This window comes from Mercenaria mercenaria, chromosome 3 (assembly GCF_021730395.1).
Source record: "Mercenaria mercenaria strain notata chromosome 3, MADL_Memer_1, whole genome shotgun sequence".
In the NCBI taxonomy this organism is placed as follows: Eukaryota; Metazoa; Mollusca; class Bivalvia; order Venerida; family Veneridae; genus Mercenaria; species Mercenaria mercenaria.
Genome location: NC_069363.1, coordinates 78,008,232 through 78,030,612, shown reverse-complemented (window position 1 = coordinate 78,030,612; position 22,381 = coordinate 78,008,232). Strand labels below are relative to the sequence as shown.

General features: G+C 34.3%; 1 protein-coding gene across 1 annotated transcript in view; it reads right to left on the bottom strand.

Annotated features, from left to right (window-relative positions):
- LOC123524323 (microtubule-actin cross-linking factor 1, isoforms 1/2/3/4/5-like) overlaps nt 1-22,381 on the bottom strand; it is a 158,373-nt gene that overhangs the window by 9,897 nt on the left and 126,095 nt on the right. The window contains exons 67-80 of the mRNA XM_053539774.1: nt 21,329-21,484; nt 20,859-21,065; nt 20,135-20,254; nt 19,647-19,813; nt 18,885-19,044; nt 18,275-18,469; nt 17,717-17,989; nt 15,193-15,381; nt 14,419-14,588; nt 13,911-14,061; nt 12,752-12,914; nt 12,171-12,283; nt 7,685-7,798; nt 6,315-6,432 (exon numbers count right to left, since the gene is read on the bottom strand). Of these exons, the coding sequence (XP_053395749.1) occupies nt 6,315-6,432; nt 7,685-7,798; nt 12,171-12,283; nt 12,752-12,914; nt 13,911-14,061; nt 14,419-14,588; nt 15,193-15,381; nt 17,717-17,989; nt 18,275-18,469; nt 18,885-19,044; nt 19,647-19,813; nt 20,135-20,254; nt 20,859-21,065; nt 21,329-21,484 (2,296 nt within the window). The remainder of the gene's footprint in view (nt 1-6,314; nt 6,433-7,684; nt 7,799-12,170; nt 12,284-12,751; nt 12,915-13,910; nt 14,062-14,418; nt 14,589-15,192; nt 15,382-17,716; nt 17,990-18,274; nt 18,470-18,884; nt 19,045-19,646; nt 19,814-20,134; nt 20,255-20,858; nt 21,066-21,328; nt 21,485-22,381) is intronic.

Sequence of the window (22,381 nt, the reverse complement as noted above, 5' to 3'; positions counted from 1 at the left end):
TTTCTCAGTTTAGCCTTATAAATGATTTAATGACTGATACAGTCTACACACAGAAAACAATACAATTCATATTTCACTGCTAGCAAAACTTCGTCCAAAAACTATTAAAACAACATGATGGAGTATGGAAGAGCAACTCATTCATAAGCATCTTCAAGCTGTAACTGAATATTTATTTTTTTCCAATGATACAAGGAGCTAGGGACACAACAGTCATTCCTAAAAAATAAATATATTACAACCCTGCGATAATGCTGTACGGTATTTGAATCGAAAACGGTTCCGTCTCCAGACGCCGACTGTGTTGGAAAGAAAGTAAGTAATACACAATGAAAGCAAACATCAGAAGGGATTTTTTGGGGCAGGTTTTTCTTCTTAAATATCAGTCTAATGGTACACTACTGCCCTGCGTAATCATGCATATTTCTTCTACAGATCAACTCTAGCGGAAAACCTATTTTATCAATCCTCAGAAGATAAACAAAATGTGTGACACTTTTAGACACAGACTTGTAGTTTCTACTCTGCCAAAATTACAAGTGTGCCATTTTGCTATCAAAGAAATCCACTTTATAGTTTTTTAATTCACTGTGAACTCAGGGGTCAATTGAAATGTGGCGGTAAAATAACGATTCGTGAAAAAGCGTAACCTGTAGAAATTTGACTCAAAGCAATGTTTAATGATTCAGCAAAGTGACTCAAAAGAATTAACTTATGATCAGAATTTCCTCATTTTATAAAATTCTTCCTTCGAACGAAAGTGCAAAGCGTGTTTTCTGCTTGAACTGACCTGTATGTAGCTCACCATTCCACTACGTGATTGACTTATTTGCTATTATATTCATCAATCCTTTTAAACATCTAGAAGAATTATCTTGGCCTCTCCCACCAAGATAATAATTGTACTTTTCTTACATTTCATATTTCCTAGTTTTCCACCCAGAATTGCTCAAAAAATGACTCTTTTAAGACCTTTTCCTCTTAAACTAATTTAACATTTTTTAGATTTTATCACAGCATACAAAACTGGGAAAGAAAAATTTAAAAGCAGTAAAAAAAAAAAAAGGTATGAAAAACATGACACTACAGTGACTTCTTGCAAGGAGACTTTAGGATTATACATTTTGTAAGTCTTTCATTTTTGTATATATAAAGCGATCCAAAAATAATTTCTGATAAAGGTAAGACATATGGCCATGTTCCTTGCAAGTAGAAATATTTTACACTGTAAACCACATACAATGACATGACAATGGCAATTTTACATTCAATGTGAAATATCAAAATCATGCAGATCTTTATCAAAAAATGAAATCCTTCTAATACATTAAAGTAGTGGACCCGCATTAACAAACGGTATTTTCCGTTTGATTTCACATTCTCCAATTTCTATTTCAGCATTCCCGGTTGTTTTGAAAAGCAAATTTCTCCTGTGGCAAAAAGATGCCCAAATAGCAAAACAGATACTAGTTCCCAACTTTAAAGGGGCTTGCTTCCAAATGAAAATCAAAATCCATTATTTTTTACAACAGACAGAAATGTATGAGCAATAATCTAAAATCAGTAATCTTTTATCGCATTCCTAATGCATCACATTTCACAGACTATGAAAGTTTCAGAACTCACAGAATCAATTATTTGTACCTTTGTTTATAACTAAAGTTAACAAATGAAAGAACTGTATAAATTTCAGAATTAAAGACAAGGTGTGCCCCTTTAAAATGTCATATCTTGAGGCGTTGGCCATTTAGTATTTCCTTGGTCAAAATAATCACAATGAATACCTAATAAGTGAACAGTGTTCTTAGATTTTTGACTTGTACCAACTTGTTCTTTCCAAACAAAGGAACCCTAACTTCATACAATGAACAAAATGTACAAGGATTTCCTTAGAACCATGGCCAAAAGCTCATGGACAGAATATCTTAAACTAAAATGTGCCTGATGTGGTTTCCGGAACTTCCCGGCTTGCCGCATTCTTTCAAGTGATAAGCATTATTAAATGGAAGGGACATAACATTTTTGATTTGGGTCGAAGGTTATAAAGTTGAGTTTGGAGACCAGTCTGAAAATTCTTCCTAGTCATTGGTTAATTTCAAATTTGAAATCACGAGTAACCAATCAGCTTCTTGAGTTTTGGGACTGGTTTCCAAAATCTAACTTTATAGCCTTAGACTGTGAATCTGACAGTGTTGATCTCTGGATAACTAATACCAATGACAATGAAACAAACAACACTTCTACCTTCAGTTGTACATACAACAAAGCATGAATAAACAATAGTGAATAAAAAAAAATTTAATTCCAGTGTTGCTAGTTGTTTTTTTTTTACAGCCAGCATCTCTGGGTTTTTCTGTTTCTCATACTCACTCTCATAACACACATTAAAATGAGTCAGGAACAGTTTTCCATGGTCTATGATTGCATGAACATAAATGATTGATTACATATGAGAACAAGTTTCCATGGTCTTTGACTGCATGAACATATAAATGACTAAAGACTTAGGAGAACAGATTTCCATGGCCTGATTAGACATACATTTAAATGATTGGCTACATAATGAAATAATTTTCCATGGTTGCATAACCAGACAAATAATTGGTAACTTATTGAAACAGTTTTTCATCATTCAATTAATTCTTATTTGAACAGTATGTGTTACTGATTACTTCTTAGAAACAGTTTTCCATGGTCTATGATTGCATGAAGAAGTGAATAATTTATTACATATGTGAAGTTTTCCATGGTTTATATATATACACAAATGAACATCCACCATTGGGACCATATAAGGCATTAAATAACAACTTAAGTATGACTCATTTAGAAATAATTTAAATAGGTCAAGAACAAAAATGGTTTCAGGCATTAAATGTTTCCATGGTTTATGAATACATGACCCACCAAAGTGGAATTTATACAACGAAACACATATAAAACTAACTGTTCGCACCACATTCCAAATAAAAAGCTCGAAAGGAAATTATTATCTGAAATTAAAGCCCTAAGCATTAAATGTAAAGCTTTATCCCAAACATAAAAATGCAGCACAATTTCTACGACACTTATACATCTTTCACGTCCCTATTCACCAGATATTCTTATACCTTCTTCTGCTAAAATAAGCAGAATGGGCCAATCTGAGTAGGCATGGTAACACAATTAATGTATGTTTTAGTTGCTATTTCTGTATATACCATAGAATCTAATATATTTATAAATTGACAAGTGTAATACATAAACAAAACAAAGCAGTGGACATGAAATCACAGACAGCTTAGCTTTTTTTAACGATCTGCCAAGAATATTCAAGATACTGAGATACATTTTAAAGAAGCTACATGTACATGCATTTTCAATGTTCTAAGACATAAAGTTCCAGTAAAAGTTATACAAGAAAGCAAAAGACCTAACATAACTTTCCAGTACACAAGACATACAGTGCATTTTTCTCATATGCATGTCTTTGTTATTGTAAAGATCAAAGTCTGCTGCTATGTTGATGGGCTAAGAAAAAGTTCAAAGACTTATACTAAATGCACTTCATAAAAGTACATGAAATATTATTTAGATTAGAATACACAATAATCAAAAGAATAAATCCCATTTTGAGTTACTCCTAGTTATATTTTCAAAGATCTGACCTAAGTGTACATATATTGTCCACAATCAGACAACATTACCAACTCTCAAAATGACAAAGTCAAAACATAACTGCTTGTAAAAAGGATCTGAACTTTATAGATAATGGAATTGGTTATCTATATCATTTTACACGCATAATGAACAAAAGTCCAGGGGAAACAGTTAGGTTTTTGTTAGAGGTCTGGATATAACTATGTGCTGTTGCTAAATAGATATATGTTGTTTTTTTGCTTTTTTTTACATGATTTAACCTGTTTATAGTTTAGTGCATGGACAGAACACAGAGTGTGGCATGAATATATCACTTATGTAAAGCAGAAGCATAGATATTTACAGTTGAAAGCTGTCAGAAATTTATAACACTGGGGACCAACTGTTTTAAAACATTAAAGAAACCGTTTCAAAATATGCTACTGGTTCCCTGCTTATAAATGATATGCTGGCAGAAAAAATGACATTTTTTACTAGTTCAATTAAATTGAAAAATTGAACTGTAAGTTCATGTGTAGCCAAAATATTGTTAAAACAAGTAAATTCTGACAAGGACAAGACCAAATTTTGAAATGATAAAGAGATTCAATTGATTATTTTACTGTGATTTTCTAAAAAATGTGAAGCAGACACTGATTTGACTTTAAGCACTATCAGAATACAGTAACTTAAATAAACAATTGCCGACTTGCATGAAATTGCGCTGAGAAAAACTGAATTCTGGCACACACAGTTACATGTTAGCATTGGTTTAACGCCACAAGAACACATAAGTTTATAGTCAGTGCATACCTAATTCTCGTGCTATAAGACAGGTACAGGAACAAGAGACATGTGAATTATTTTTAGAATTGAAATACATAGAACTCCACATTTGAAGTACACTTAATTCCACATATGAAATATATGTAATTCCACATTTCACTGCAAATATGAAATACACATAATTCCACATATGAAGTTCCACATATGAAATGATGTTATTTCATATCTGAAATACACTTAATTGCATGTATGAAATATACATCATTCCATGTATGAAATACATGTAATTCCACATAAAAGTATACCTAATTCCACATAATTATTATATATAAAAACAGTCATCTATGTATCAGTCTACTGTCATACTTAACAAGTGAATTATTTTCAGGGTGCCAATATATATCACTCAATATATACAAACAATTATATCTCAGTAAAGTGCTTTAGTCGGACCAAGTGAATTATTTTCCAAGATGCTACACATATTACTCTATATATAGATAATAAACACTTATATTTTGGTAAAGTGACATATAGTTGTGTATGAGATACCCTTGAGACGCTTGTTTTGAAGGAAAGGACTTTGGATTTTTTGAAGTTGAATTTTCACAAGTAAAACTGGGTCAAACAGTGGCGTTAAGTTTCAGACAGAACAAAACTAACGCAGCACAACATTGTTTTCTAGCTTGACATGCCTTTAATAAAATGAGCCGTGCCATGAGAAAACCAACATAGTGGGTTTGTGACCAGCATGGATCCAGATAGGGATCCATGATTTCGCTAACAGTTTCTCTAACTGCAATAGGATCTGAAAGCGAACAGCATGGATCTTGACCAGACTGCGCGGATGCGCAGGCTGGTCTGGATCCATGCTGGTCGCAAACCCATTGTGTTGGGTTTCTCATGGCATGGCTCAAATGGGATATTTCAAGGAAAAGTAATTAAAATGAAATTTTACTACAGCAGAACTGTAAATCAAGAAAATGGCATCACTGCATTGGGTGATACAGAAAATGTGTCAAAGTATTGGAAATACATGAGCATAGTGAGCGTTTCATAACAATATCTATTAGTCACCAAGACCAGTAGGTCCAATCCTGGTTTTGTAAGATTTTGGCACTTTTGGAATTTTTTCTTCAATAAAGGTTTCTCTGATAGGCCCTAGAGGTGATAATAAAGTTTTTCTAAATCCTTTTATCTATGAAATAATATGTAGCAGAAGAGTGTTTTAATCAATTAAAACACAGCACACGAGTGACGCATTCTGTGTACTGATTCCATGTTTTTAAATTAATCAAAACACCTTTCTGCTTTACATTATTTTTATTCTAATATGTCTTATATGTTAAAAAAAAAAGTAGATCAAATATTATAAAGCACTATTTTTTGGTCATGTGATCGTTAAATGTGTATTATCGAAATAAAACATGCACTTTTCAAATCAAATTAAATACACTCCAGTCATATCAATAATCTGTTACACGCTTAGTCTTCCTTGTAACATATTACACTTCAGCATATATTTCAGTCAATTACACAGGTACTATATACATGTACAAAACTCACACTTTTAGAAGTATAGGTTCGAAACAAAGAATATAATATAGAAACACAGTTTCGTGAAGTTGCCGAGGGCAGAGCATAGTTTAAAGCTGTATATTCTATAGGCTGGTTCCAAGCTCACAGCAAAGATCATGTATAGCATTGTGTTTTAGTTCCAAGCTAGTGACAGGTACCAGCAAGTAACCTAAGAAACTGTACCCCTTTCACCCCTTTGTACTTATAATGGACCCTCCATTTCTTCATTTATGGAGCAGTCTACTTCTAATAAAGAGTGAAAGGGGTAAGAGTAAACCATAGTAAACAGAAACCCTCAATATTTACAAGAAGGTAACAGAAAGTGAATATACCTCGGCAAGGATCATTCTTCACCAGGAACTCATCAAGTGCCATCCAACCTCCACCAACACGTACCATCACTGTACTACGTAGAATACGAACAAGTCGCAACTTCTGTGAATCTCCAAACTAAAAATAAACAAAGGACCATTACAAACTGACAGAAATGTATCACTTACATAAGAACATACCAACATTTTTCATTACATGAAATATGATACAAAAGACAACTTTTCTTAGAACCAAATTTTCTTTAGATGTCCCTCAGGAGTAACACAACTTTTACTTTTGAAGTGTCCTAAAATCTCGAGACAGCTCACAACAGTCAATTATTCCTGTTATAAAATCAATCAGGCAAAGAAATTTATAACAAGAGCTGTCTCCATAGGATGACACATGCCCCCGATGGCACTTTGAATGAATAGTTATGGCCGATGTTAGAGTTTAGGACCTTTGACCTACGGAGCTGGGTCTTGCGTGCGACACGTCGTCTTACTGTGTCACACATTCATGCGTAGTCATTTTAAAATCCATGCATGAATGCCAAAGATATGGACTGGACACGCCCATCAATGCACTATCATGAAAAATGACCTTTAACGTCTAAGTGTGACCTTGACCTTTGAGCTATGGACCTGGGTCTTGTGCATGACACGTTGTCTTACTGTGGTACACATTCATGCCAAGTTATTTGAAAATCCATCCATGGATGACAAAGATATGGACTGGACACGCCCATCAATGCACTATCCTTTAACATCTAAGTGTGACCTTGACCTTTGAGCTACGGACCTGGGTTTTGTGCATGACACGTCGTCTTACTGTGGTACACATTCATGCCAAGTTATTTAAAAATCCATCCATGGATGACAAAGATATGGACCGGACATGCCCATTAATGCACTATCCTTTAAAGTCTAAGTGTGACCTTGACCTTTGAGCTAAGGACCTGGGTCTTGCGCGCGACACGTCGTCTTACTGTGGTACACATTCATGCCAAGTTATTTGAAAATCCATCCGTCGATGACAAAGATATGGACCGGACACACCCATCAATGCACTATCCTTTAATGTCTAAATGTGACCTTTACCTTTGAGCTACGGACCTGGGTCTTGCGCGCGACACGTCGTCTTACTGTGGTACACATTCATGCCAAGTTATTTGAAAATCCATCCATCGATGACAAAGATATGGACCGGACACGAAAATTGCGGACAGACTGACAGACGGTTCAAAAACTATATGCCTCCCTTCGGGGGCATAAAAAGCCCGCAGAAGTTACAGCTATCTTTTTCTGCATTTTTTAAAAATAAATAAAATCCAGAATTATAATTATCTTACATGTATTATGTCAAGTAAACTTTGATGTAGAAAGCATACCCTGTATTTTCCTTCTCCGATCTTATGTATTCTGTACTGCTTGACGCACGTACACTTGTGCACTTGTCGTTTCACCTCGTCCTGAATAAGTTCTGCATCATTGACCGGCTCAGGCTGAAACCATAGCAACAAAAACTTATTGTAACAATCAGGTTCAGAAAATGTCTATACACACCTGTCTATGTATCTGCCAAAGAGAGTTACACTCAGAATTTTCAACTACACAACACTTAAGGGGACACAACTCCAAATGTATGTCATTTTTTATTTTTGAAACACAGAAAGTTGTTTATTGTAAATGAAAACCAAAAAAAAATTGTTCCTCTGCCCTCTGTTTATTATGCAGAAATGCCGTCTACTGTTTTAGACACAAAGTAAAATATTGACGTTATATAAAGAAATTCAGACCTGGTGTACTTTATATCAGATTTATAAAATACCAGGCAGACTGGCAACATTTGAGATTTGAATAGAAGTTATTGTTTCAAAAGATTTGATTTTTGTGCTATACATCTCGAGAAAATTCCCGCATCATTCAACCTTTGGCAGATACATACTATTAAACAATACAAGGAAATTAAATGAACAACTATTGTGCAGTAAATAAAAAAAATCCTTTCCTTCTTTCAGTAAATAAAGTAAAAAGAATGAATACCTATAACTGGCTATTATTTAAAACAAGTACTTCACAAAAACGATACAACAAACATCGACGACAAACACAGCAAAACAGCCCAATAGATAAAAGCTAGGTATAAAGCAGGTGATCACTAGCGAATCTATAAATCTCCTTACGAATTTACAAAATAAAAGAAGTTATACAACAAATTGTGTTCATGTGCAAATTAATGGTTAAAAATCTATCTACAGCAAGCTAAAATTACATCTACTCTATTAACAGTTGTGCTTTAATTCATTTGCTGAAATTAAAAACTAAAACAATAACCCAGGAACTATTTTCTTAACATCACAACTTCAAATTAACATGCAACAACATTAATTAGACTCGTCTTTTAACTTAAAACACACAACATGTCACTAAAGGCGCAGTCACACAAATATGGGTCACTTGACCCTAAAAAAAGTTTTTACTCAAGTTATTACTCAAATTTACGCATTTACCAAAAGTCTTAATACTATTACAATTAAGAAATGTGAATAAGTTCCATGACCCATTTAAAACAAACAGAAGTGACAGGGACAAAAAATAAAATTAGTGATTTTTTTTATCAACAAATTGTGGAAAGTGAATTTTTTCTTAATCTTTGTAAAAACAAATGCATGGAAATTTAACATATCATAACCTCAGTGCCATAACTGGTTAACTGCATCTTTAAGTCAATGCAGATAATCACTTTTTGCGCCAGAGTATTAGGATAAGCAGGAAAAGGGAGATTACTCTAAGATCTATAAACATTTCTAGCTACTACTTTTATATCTAAAAATAAGATGGTACTACACATACTACTATTCCTTCATATCAAACTTCTTCAAATTTTGTCTCAGTCAAAAAAGTGCACACCATTGGCTGAGTGCGAAACTACTGTATCTTTATGTTATATATGGTTACAATAGTTTTGGGCTCAGCCCTCAATGTGCTTCTTTGTATCAATGCAGATATCCACTTTTTTGTACCGAGGTGAAGAATTTTGTTCTATTTTCTCTGCAAAATTTAGTTTAATTTAAAGAAACGATTTATCTCAAAAGAGAGGCTTAAACAGTGTTTAAATATTTAAGCTTACAGAAGATATACTGTGAAATCATTAATACTCGTGGGGGACTTATTTTCGTTGATTTCATGGTTGAGTCAATCCACGAAATGTAATCCCAACGAACAGGTAAAATTTCCATTCACTGTATGTTCAAAAGTTGTAACCCACGAATTCATATTCCCACGACACTGCTGTTATGACCAAAACAACAAAATTTCATGCCCACGAAATTAAATGATTCCACAGTAGTCCTTTAACTTAAAAGGGTAATGAAAGTTTACAAATTCAGTGCTTCACTGTAAACTTCCAAAAAGTCTTTTACATATTCTTTTGTAACTTTTAAACCATCTAAAATCATTTTCTTTTTTTAATAAACATTAACATAATACTAAATTTTAATTTTTGGATTTAATTTCCAAAACAAGAAGATCAGCTCTTAGCCTTCAATTCAAATATGAGGTTTCCAGATTTATGAAGCAGCCCTAAATTACTCGAGCCGCTTATTTTTTACAACATTGTGACATCACAGAACAAGTTCCATTCAAATGCATTTCATCTGCTAACACCAAATAATAATTCCTGCTCATTTTTCAGAATGTTACTTCAAAACATAACTCCGAAGTGCAACTTAACTAAGATATTATGAACTGTAAAATTTGTTCATCCAAATCGCCATTCACTTCCGAAAACCAGCATTTAACCATGACCCAAACTTCCATGTGTTAGCAAACAAAATACCATCTTCACTGCTTTTAATAACTGACTACTTCAAAAGCATGCAAACAAAAGACATGCCCGTAAATCAACGTGCGTAAGCAGACGGGGTAAAAAAGGCAAAAATATTTCAAACGGAGTAATAAATCACTGATTTCTGGAAACTGAGAGAGGGCTTTGTTTCCGTGACAACCTGTAAAGATGGTTAATTGTGAAACCGTTACCTTTTTGTATGTGCCTTTAGTTTTCTGTGGAGAAAGATACATGGAGTAAGGGTATGACTGTAGCTTTGAATAAATGCTTTGCATTTTGGTGTAACAGATACTAAGGCAAAATAAGATGAACTATCATTTTGTCTCCCTTTTTTTTTTCTTTTAAGGTTGCAGACGTGCAATTATCATCTGCAATTTCGATGTGATCAAGTTTCTTTTTAAAGTAGTGGACCTGCAATTGGCACTGGCAATTTCGGTGCGATCTAGTTTCCTTTTAATGTAGCGGACCTGCATTTGGCATTTGCAATTTCAGTGTGATCAAGTTTTTGTGTACATTACATTTATTTCAGCATTTTTAGGTCATTTATGAAACTCATACACGGTTTCCTGTACTAGTTGGGGAATGCTGAAAATTCATATGGAGAATGTACAATTACATAGAAATTACCAAAAAGTATTGCCAATGCTGGTCCACCAACTTAAAGGAAAAACTCAACTTCTGAACTGACATGCTTTATGGAAAATTCAGTTTTTTATACCATTTTCACTAGAAAAAGAAATCTTTTCACCATCTAATCTGACTTTTAAAACTTATTTTTTTAAAAACTCATTTGTTAAAGGGAAACAAAATTCATTAAGCACTGCCTCACATGCAGTCTTTAAAACGACATGCAACCTTAAATAATGACAAGTTTTATAACGCAGACAGAAAAACATAGTTATAATATGCTTTCGGAGCGGACAGACATAACCACCAAGTTTTTATATAGAACAGATGGACAGACAATGCATTCATAGTGGTTAAAGACTTCCTCTTACTCTTTTCTTCTGTTCAATTTCCTTTAAGTTTTCATTCTAGTTTTAAATAAACAAAAATGAACAGATAATATACAACATGTAATGGAAGGCAAGCCTATTATATAGCAAAACATCAACAGCCAATATAAACCTATGCATTGCCGCTATCAATTTACCACTAGCACATTCCATTATAACAATTTTTACTTTTTTCACCCCCTGAAACTTTACTATGGACTCTTCCGCACTTATATCTCAGATAAATCCATTCAAGGATCAAGGGGTGATTTTTTTTTTATTTATATATTTTTTTTTTAAATAAAATAATATTTAAAGGGTAAAATAATAATTACAAAGACCTACAATAAAGACATTAAAAAGAGCATGCGCTTTTCTGCCAAAGTAAAAAATATTTTTAGTACACCGCATAATTTTATGAAATACATAAAACAAGTTTGTAACAGCTTATTAGTATTAACAAACATATGACAGAAATTACACATCACAAACATAGTGGAAGGCATATGTGTAGATATATAATCAACGTGTAAATATTCCCTTTCTCCAGCGTGACTAGATTACATATCCCTTCAACTCGTGGGCCTTTTATATATAAACCCTTTAAAGCATAAATGACCTACTTTTCTCTCTAATCATTAAGTGTGTTTTATGTTGTGAAATATTCAGAAGTATGTAGAACAGACTAACAAAAAAATTTTGACTTACAAAAGAAAAGACGCAGATATAGATCAAACTAGAGAACTATTTCACACAAGTTCTACGGAAAATCCTAAATCTATGAGTCTAGCTAAGGATATTCAGACATACTGCTGTTTAAAATTTTTGTTTATCAAATATCGAAGATTTCAATTCCGTATTTACATTAATTTATTCGAGAATCTAGTTCTGCAGTAAATGTTATGTTAAATTTCAGTAACAATGCAAAACACCGAGTTCTAAAAATATACCACATCAAAAATAGAAAATTCTGCCAGAGATATAAAAATAAAACCCGATGTGTACATAATTAAAATAACATTTAATACTTACGTCTCTGTTGGGTCGAAGTGCCGAGACGAATTCGTTATAATCTATGTAACCATCACCGTCACGATCAAATATGTTTGCAACGGCTTCCATTTCCATAGGTGTTGTCTGGAACCCTACAAAACATTTTGTTAATACCCCTTATTAAGTTAACGGCCGTGAAATCAGTTTCTGTACTGTAATGTCTATAAGCATCTATTCTATTCATACTGGTATCTAACTTTTAACCTTTAGCCTGCTGGCGGCAATTGATTCTGCCTTTGCGACCAGAGCAGACCAAGATCATGGTCTGCACTGTTCGCTATTCAGTCAGTAAATTTTCATTGAACACCCCTTTGGATAATAAATGATACTGCTCAAATAGAATGATGGACCAGTCCATTTTAGAAATTAAGCAGGGTAAAGGTTAATGTATTTACAGCAAATGGAGCACTTGGACTATTCGTAACAGTGCTAAATCCAACTGAACACTGTTTTTTTATTTCATATTAAAGCTTCCCCAACTCTGATAAAAGTTGACAACAGAATGACTAAAATATGAGATTTCACATGATGAAGTTGAATGAAAAATACAAATATCTTACTGGACATCATAATTCCTTCAATGAACTCGGCCCTTGTGACCTTTCCATCACGGTCGCGATCTTGCCGCCGGAAAAAGTCCATGATACGAGATTTATTATGGTGCATCCAGGTAAGGTAACGTTTTCTCCAATCATCAAACTTGAAGTTCTTCATTCTCTCCAACTGAAAAAGTATATAAATATCAGTCAGACCACATGCAATGTCAAACATTAACCTTTAACCTGCTAAAATTTAAAATGGACTGATCCATCATTCAATTTGGGCAGTACCATTTACTATTCAAAGGGGTGTTTACTGAAAATTTACTGACTGAATAGCGAACAGTGCAGACCATGATAAGCCTACACAGACGTGCAGGCTGATCTTGGTCTGCACTGGTCTCAAAGGCAAAATCACTTGCCGCCAGCAGGCTAAAGGTTAATAATATGTACGAAATTACATTATTTTTTTTTTCATGCAACAGTTTGAAACAGGCAATCGAATTAGCTTCCAGCAATGAGGTATCAAACAACCTGGTTCGTTCATCTGACAAATGGCATTACACTGCTACTACATTCATGTTGTCAAAGAAACTCACTTCACTGAGGTAGTCATGGCAAGTTATTTTGATGTTTTATTCAAGACAACTTATTTCAAGGAAGCAGTCAAGGCAATTTGGGTTGTCAAATCAACTATCTCTATTGTTAGATAGTCAAAACAATTCACTTTGTTGAAGTAGTCATGATAACTTAGTCCTTTGAGATTGTTATTTTGCTGAGGTAGTAAAAACAACTCAATTCATAAAGGTAGTCAAAACAACTTACTTCACTGAGGTAGTCAAGACAACTTACTTCACTGAGATAGTCAAAACAATTTACTTCCTTGAGTTAATTAAAACAACTAACTTCATTAAGGTAGTCAAGACAACTTATTTCACTAAGGTAGTCAAGACAATTTACTTCACAGAGGTAGTCAAGACAACTTACTTACTTCACTGAGATAGTCAAAACAATTTACTCCCTTGAGGTAATTAAAACAACTTACTTCATTAAGGTAGTCAAGACAACTTACTTCAATGAGGTAGACAAGACAACTTATTTCACTAAGGTAGTCAAAACAACTTATTTCACTAAGGTAGTCAAGACAACTTGCTTCACTAAGGTAGTCAAGACAACTTACCTCTTTGAGGTAGTCAAGAGCCTCCTGCAGTCTTCTCTGTCTCTCCATAGATGACAGCCACACCTGACGCCATTTATTGTACAATGCTCCGACACGTGGATTCTTGAAATAGGTTTCTGGTGTGCGTCTACCATCATCATCACGGCCACGTCTAAATAAAAATACTGGTATTTGAATTTTGACCAAGACATGGTTATATTGGGACGCAAAAACATATTAACACATACCGTGTAGAAAACGTCCTTCATTTTAAACAATTAACATTCTAGACAAACAAGTTCATGGCATCAAACAAATGTATTAATCCATTACCTGACATATGTTTTGTTGTAACAAAATATCCTGCAAGCACGTACAGAAATGTTTCATTCAAATAGCCAGAAAAAAACCAACCTTTGCAGAATGCATCAATAGAAACTAAAATTGGTCAAAACCTAAGCCTATAGTGATATCAAACAATATTTTCTGAAGTACATTATAGATATATGAGAGCTGACAATCCACAGACCTTGGTGTGCCATATTTGACAGGTGTAGGTGTTCGTCTGCCAGACAGCCCTTTGTACATAGGAATGTGAGACACTGGTTCACCAGCGATAGATCCAGTCCTCTGGCGACGGTCGCCCTTGGTAACCTGATCAATCTCCGGCTGCTTACTCGACATCTCATTCTGGAAGTCCTGCAATCAAACAGTTATGCAAATATAAGATAAAGCTGCTGTCTGCCTTTTCAAAGTCAAACATTTACATTCGGCAGATTTAAATAAATTCAACTCTACATGAGTGCCACTGTGCGAAAACCAGCCTTAGGGATGGCAATGCGGACAGCAAGGATCCAGATCAGTGCACATCCATACTGTTCCTTTACCTCCACGAATGTGCAGGCTGATCTGGATCCATACTGGTCGCAAAGCCCTAATGCTGGCTTTTGCACAAATATACTTCACACAGATAAAAAAAAAAGCAAATGCTAAGTTATATTTAGTCTCAATGACAATCTTTTAGTCGTAACTGTTTACTCCAAATGAAAACGTAAGTGCATTATGATAGGATTTTCCTTCAGACAATAATCTGGAATTCTATCAAAACCACTTCACAGAGTCGACCTAGTTCTAACGGTCTCTCGTTAAACTTCCCAATGAACTATTTTCAATATATTTTAACCTCTTGTCAAATGATAATACCTCTAGCAAAAAAGGACTATTCCTTTTATTTAACTCATGATAACCTTCATACATACACAGAAATTACAGAAAAAGTCTGACACAGAAAAGATATAGGTACCGCATGTTCTCGCATAAGTTCTGTTATAATGTCTACATCGTCAGGTATAGGTTCAGCATTGTCATTGAACAGTTTGTTCTCCGCCCCGTTCAACCAAGCTATCAACTCCTCCAATAACTGATTGTTCTTCCTCTGTGTGGCCAAACCGTCTCGTAATCTGTTACCTCTCTGCCGACTCCAGTTGCTCACCTAGAAAAGAGATTTCCAATCCTCAATACTTTTATGTAAGAAATAACATATTCCAAACAGTGATTTGTCGTTGAATAAAATCACTGGTAGTTCAGACGTGAAGAGATTATATCATCTGGGTGCAGCCCAAGTGATATAATAATATACATCTGAATGACAATGATTTAATTCAAGAGAAAATCACTATTTGAGATATTTCATTTTGATTCCAACACAAAAACAAGGATTATTATCTGCATCCTTGATTATATGCACAAAATATTTGCCTGTTTTGAAGGTTTTATTTTCCAGCAGGACGGTATCATGTCTGACACACTGACACAATAACTGCCTGTCACAAATTGACATACGGGCCTTATTTTATATGTATTGTAAATGCAGGTATTGCATCATCTTTTTGTAAATTTTTGAGTTATTGAGGTAAATGTCAGATTTCACGCATGAAATACCTCTTATATTTTTCTGTATTTCATAACATAAATTTCCATGTAAATTTCATTAAATTCTGTTCAGTAATAAGAAAGTTGATATTTTATAAACTTCAGTAATTTATGTTTTTATCCCCAAAACCACTATAATGGGCCTCAAATTGTCAATTTCAATTCGCGCCAAAGTAGTTAGATTTCCCGGCTATATCGTGAATCCCGTGAAAATAGAAATAGTAAGAGTCCACGGCTTAGCCGTGAATCCCATGAAATTTAGTATTTGGCGGGACATTATCCTTTAAATAGACTGGACTAGATATGCCTTGCGCACACCACCTTACGACTTTATAGACGAATCTATGTCTGAATTATTTTCTTGCTAGAAATTTATGCTCGATCGAGGTAAGAAATTTATTTGTTAGATTTTTGTATGATTTTTGCATAACGATTTTTATTTGGTAAATTTTTGTGCATTCTACAGAATTCTGTAACATTTACTTTTCGGCACATGATTTTGGCTAGTTTCGGTATGTCAGGATGATTTATTAAATTTTTCAGACTTTTGTAAATTATTTCGAAAGAGGAATCTAAAATGTTTCATCTATATAAGATGTTAGATTTATACTGAAATTTGTAACATGATATTTATAAAGCACTGTTTCAAAAACTTATGTCAAACATTTTGTTAATTATGGAACGCCATTACTGCATTGTATTGTTATGTATAAATCTATATGGCAAGTCTAGTACCATGTATGTAATATATTATTGTAATATGAAATTGTGTGCCAGTCTATTGCATATACATACAATGTCCGTTTTAGTGTATGCCATTAGATATTATATGGATGCCAACTATCATATAACGTTTGATTTACATTGAATTTTGTTAATTTGTAGTTGTAAATAATGGCTGCAGTTTATCATGTCCGTATCTATAATGTTTCATCATAAACTTTTCATATCTTTTTCATACTTTAACTTTAGTCTTTCAAGTAAGTAATCTTTGTAATAATGGAAGTAATAAGTGACGTATTTTAATCATGTGACGTATGAACTTAGTAGCACATATGTTTTGTATAAGTAGCACATATTATTTATGGGAGCCTACGGAGGTATGGTGTACCCAAAGGAGCAGTTTTATGCCCTGACTTATTTGTTTTGCTATGGTGCTTACCATATGTTATATATTTTAGCTTCTTCCGCCAGACGATTTTGCCTGGTGATGTCATAACCCGGAAGTACAATGCCCGAGGTTTACTTGTCTTCACTCGCCTGGATGTGATATTCCCAGCGCAGAGCTTTCGTCCCATGGTTGTGCCGTAAACCGCAAAGACGATGATTTTTGTTATCCTCTGAAGTCAGCTCAGGGATGCAATCACCTACCACCATAGGGAGCCAATACGGAATCAACGTATTCACGGTTTAAAGGGACTGGATTTTTAGGTATGTTTTGTTTGTGCTACTTAAAGTTCACAATTACATTAAAGACCTGTGTCACGTCAGATTAGAATGGACTATAAGAACTTTTGTATCTAGAGATACTGAACTTTCTTTTTTTTTTCTTTCTTATAATCGGTTTTTTTTTCTTTTCATATCTATTCATTGTTAATAATCATCTTTTGTAAATAAATTTGTAAATATTGTAAAGGGTGTTGATTTGTTCTGATGGTTGCTGTCGCCGGTACGGCCTTTCCTGTCACACTGCCTTCCTAATAAAGATACCTAGATCAAAGTTTTTTCAAAATGCATTGCATCCTTTTAAATAAAGGTTCATGAACTTAATATCACTGACACAACCAAGTCAGATATATCGATATAATCACAGTCCTGAAACTAAAGTTATCTTTGCCTCTTGAGTAAAAATGAATTTAAGCACTTAAACATAGATTTCCATGTACAATACCTACCTCTTCCCATCTTGCCTTCAGCACGGACAGCCAATGTTTGAGAGTAGATACAGCATCAGGATGGCATCTTTTCATGATGTCCTGTCCGATATTCAGGGTTTCCCGCAGTATACCCTCCTGGCGTAGAAACTCCTCCTCGAACGTCTTGTGTTCCTCGATCTGTTTGATAACCTCGCTTTCCTCATCCGGAAGCGGACCTTTATATCTGAGCTGGCGCTCGGCTGTAGCTAGCCAGGCAATTAAACCTTGCGCCTTCTTGTGGAAATCTTCAGCCTGCAATATCAATGTACAATGTAAATGCGTCACCGCATTTTAAAAAGAATATTATATTCTTCACAATTTGAAAACTATGAAAACAGCTTATAACAAATCAATTACTAAATAACATTTACACAAAAGACAAATTTAAAATGTTAAATATGTTACTGTATCAAAAAGACCTTTTGCCTAATAATGCTTTAAACTTCTGCCCATTTCAAACATGAAGTTAGGCTATATAAGGTACATTAGATAAATTAACATTAAATATTTCAATTTCCATTCATGAATCAATTTTACCAGTTTCTGAGCTTGTTCGAGTCTTTCTTGTTTGTTCACGCTGAGCTTACAAACACGGTCCCACATTGTTGTGAGCTCTATGAGCTGAGCTTGTTGCTGTGATGTGTCCTCTTCTGATTTCTCCAAGAGCTCACGAGCTCGTTTACGAACAAAGGACACATTGTTGGCTCTAGCTCCTAACTCTTGCTGGAATGCCTGGTGAGAGAAACACATTTACACTTTAACAATGTCCCAAACACTTTATAACCTAACTTACAAGGAAATCTGTTAAATATCTACCATTGCTGGTTTACACAGTCAGTTTTAAAGCTGCTGGAAATCATAGCGTTTTCTTGTTCTACTAAAGTTTATGTCGCAGGGTTCATACAGAACATCTGAGACAAAACTTAAGTAGTTTTCAAAGACTTTTCAAGTACTTCTTAACTTTATAAAGGACAATTTTTCTCAAGGTTATGTCGTGAAATTTTCAAAAATGATGTTATTGTAGAAATTGCACCCTTGTAAATTGTGATAAAAGGCAGCCAGACACAGTACAATAAATTTTCTTATTATCTGACTACCTAAAAGAATATGCTAGTTACACTTTCATGAAAACTTTGTGTATCGTTACCTTGTGTTCCTCTACGAGGTTGTTGACTGTGTCAATGTCACCGTGGACCATCTGGTCCTCACCAAGTCCTGGTTCAACTTTCGCTAACCAATCTAACAGTGCCTGTAGAGCATCGTTAAACTGACCAGAGAATAGGAGGGCTTCTTCCAGTTTCCTTTGTCTGAAAACCAATAATACGGAATACAGTAAAACTTTTATTATACAGCCAGCTAAGAAAGTGACATTACCCGGTTGCTTAAGGCAGGTGACTGCTTAAGACAAGTTGAAATTAGCAAAGGGAAGTTAGCTGACTGGCTTCACAAGGGAAGTGGCTGCCGAATACAGGTCACAGTTAAGGTAGGTAGGTCTGAATGTAAATCATTTCATTTAATTGTAACATACTGAATCTAATAATCGTATTTTGTACATCTAACTTTTTATCTTACTGTTTTACCATTTTCATTTTATGAAGACATACAATGTACCTGAAATAAAAAAACAACTCTCATAGCCTACATTTGTTATACCTGTTACTTCTAACAGTAGTTTTAGTTTTTATCTTTTCTTTCTTAGAGGAAAAGAACTCAGTTGAACTAAATGCCATCTCATTTTCTGTTTAAACTATATATCGTCACCTTAGCGCAAAAAGTGAATAAGTCCTTCTTTAAGTCAATGTAGTTATCCACTTTTTGCACTGAGGTGACGATATATATTATATTCTGTTAGATCAAGTTTGATTTTTCCTGTTTTTCCTTAGGGCGTAAATGTGGTTCAATACTTTACCTGTCAACAGATTTTCCACAGATGGCGTTCCACTTCTGTTTAAGCTGGTGTAACATCTCGTTAAGAATGGGTATATCCTCTTCGGGGGATCTTTCCTTCAGAGTGCGGCCAGCACGATTCACGTTGTCATAGACAGGCTGCTTAGCACCTAAGCTCTTCTGGAACTCCTGTTTAGGAACAATGCACGAAATAACATGTATTATTTTGCGACTCATAAATTCCACTTATCTCATTGGTAGATAACTGGTCACATGATGGTCCATAGAAGAGATATTGAACACAAAAAGTGATATTCATGTAAACAAACCAAAGCGCTATACTATATATACAGATTTAATTCACATGGAAATCATATTTGCGTATTACAGTATGTACTGGGATAAAATACATCCCTCAGTGTGGTGATATATACTTTTTGACATTTTTTTCTTTTCATTTCTAGTACATTACAGGCATTTATTAGAATCATTACGCTTAGCAAAACATACCTTATGCTTGGCAATCTGTGCTTTGATCTTGACAGGGTCATTGCCTACAGAGTGATCCATATTCAAGTGCTGCTCTGACTCATTTAGCCAACCCATTAGGTCCTTCAACATCTCATTGAACTGAAAAGTACAAGAAAATATCCATATATTGTTTTAATCAAAATATATTTAAAATGGCAGTTACAGACTTATGTTAACCAGAATTATTATTTCAGTTAACAACATTAAAAACATTTTTAAATCAGCCAACAGAATCTGAAAACTTTTCATATTCTTAAGTTTCCGGAAAGATAATTCTGTTTAACATTCTGTTCACAAAAACTTTCCATGTCGAAACATCAGAAAATGAATCACCCTAAAACTGTGTATCAGGGTACTGCATTCTCCAGTAAAGCTTATCCTAAGTTGAATATCATATTGACTCAAGTACAGGTCATATGCTGATTTTCCAACTTTTCTTAGTGGTTACAGTTCTAAGCTTCCCCTCGACTTCAAGAACCTGGGTAGAACCATCTTCATTCTGCAAGCCAGCTACAGACTTCCTCACAATATAGAGTTCTACACTACAAGTGAGCCTTCAGCAATGATTTGCAAGTGATTCAGTTAGCAACCTTAACCATTCAGCCTCAGAGCCAGCCCCTTCCCACAACTACATACTATACACTTCTATTTTCTTATCTGAAATCTCATCGGCTTACAAAGTTATAGTAACATCTTGTTATACCTGTTCAGCCTCTTTGTATCCCCTCTCAAGAAAACGTGTCCTCTCCGCACTGCGAGACACAATCTTTTCCCAGCGTTGTTGCACGCTAGACAAGAGGTTCTTGATGAGAACAACATCCTGTTTCTGACTGAAGTACTTGAGATGCGTTCCAGTCTTGTCAAGTTTGATCATAGACTCGCGATGGACAGCTATATCTTTTTGTAAAGCCTGAAATTTGAGACAGGTTATTTTTCAATCTGCAAAGTAAAATCGCAACACAAAAATTTTGAGCTATAACTTTTTATACTAATAGGTAAAACTGAAACCTCTCTAATTTACAGTATTATTATACTTTTTAGGAGCTGAAATTAAATTCAAGTTAATCAAAACATGTTCACACAGCATTAAACTGTAAAAGTGCCAACTTCTCCACATGACTAGTGGTGAAGAAATGGTACATTATCTTAAAACAGTTGCAGATAAAACATTACCTTTTGATCTTTAATTTGTTCAGAGACGTGAGCAATCACCCTGCTCACCGGCTTCATACTGTTCAGTATCTTTTCCGTGTCCGTTATCCACGCGATAAACGTGTTCAGATCAGCGTGGAAGTTGTTGGCCTGGCTTACTGCTTGTTCAAGTTTTCCCTGCAAAACACAACAACAAATGTAAAGTTTACACATTCAGGAAAGACTCCAAGTCTCTTACTTGGGGATTTAATTATCTAATTTATCATGACTCATTTTCATTTTTCTACTGAAAAACATTAATGTTTAAGATTACTCACGGAAGTTGAATTTCATACTTTACAGTAAGAAATTCACTGAAAAACCGACCACATATTATAACAGAAATGATCCCTATGTTCTACCAATCTCTGTACAAGTGCAACTTGAATAAACTCTTTATTCATTTAAAGTACAAAATGTACTCCCATTTGCCACTAAAAACATTATTTCATTTTGAAAAACAAAATAGGCAAGTACTGTTCAGTTTCATTTTTGGGTTTTAATACAATATTCAAATCAATTGCGTTGATTGTGTAACAAGGTGGTTCATTACGAGATGTCATATATGGCATTTCGAGTGTTTGAAACATTCAATGAGTACTGAAATACCAAAGGTTATAAGGAATAAAGTAATACAAGAAGTAGTTTTTTCTGCTTTATCTGTATGCAATATTCAGATAATTAAATATTTATTTTTATTTAAAAATTAACCATTTACATTAGACAAAGAGCAACATCAGCCACCAATCGAAAGTTAAAAGCAACACATAAGCAACAGAAGATCTTGCTATTGTGTACAGTACAACTTCTCTACAACAACCACCTATGTGTTCTTTGTAGAGAAGCTCCTTTAGAGAGGTCAATTCACTAAAACTTTTATCTTACAGGAAGAAAATATCCACTTTTGTAGACAGGTGTTGCCTTCAACAAAGGTTGTACTGTATATCCAACACTAAAAATTTCGACATAACATTTTTTCCAAAACATTTCTGATCCATTCAGAACGTCATTTATTTCAACAAATTGTATAAAATC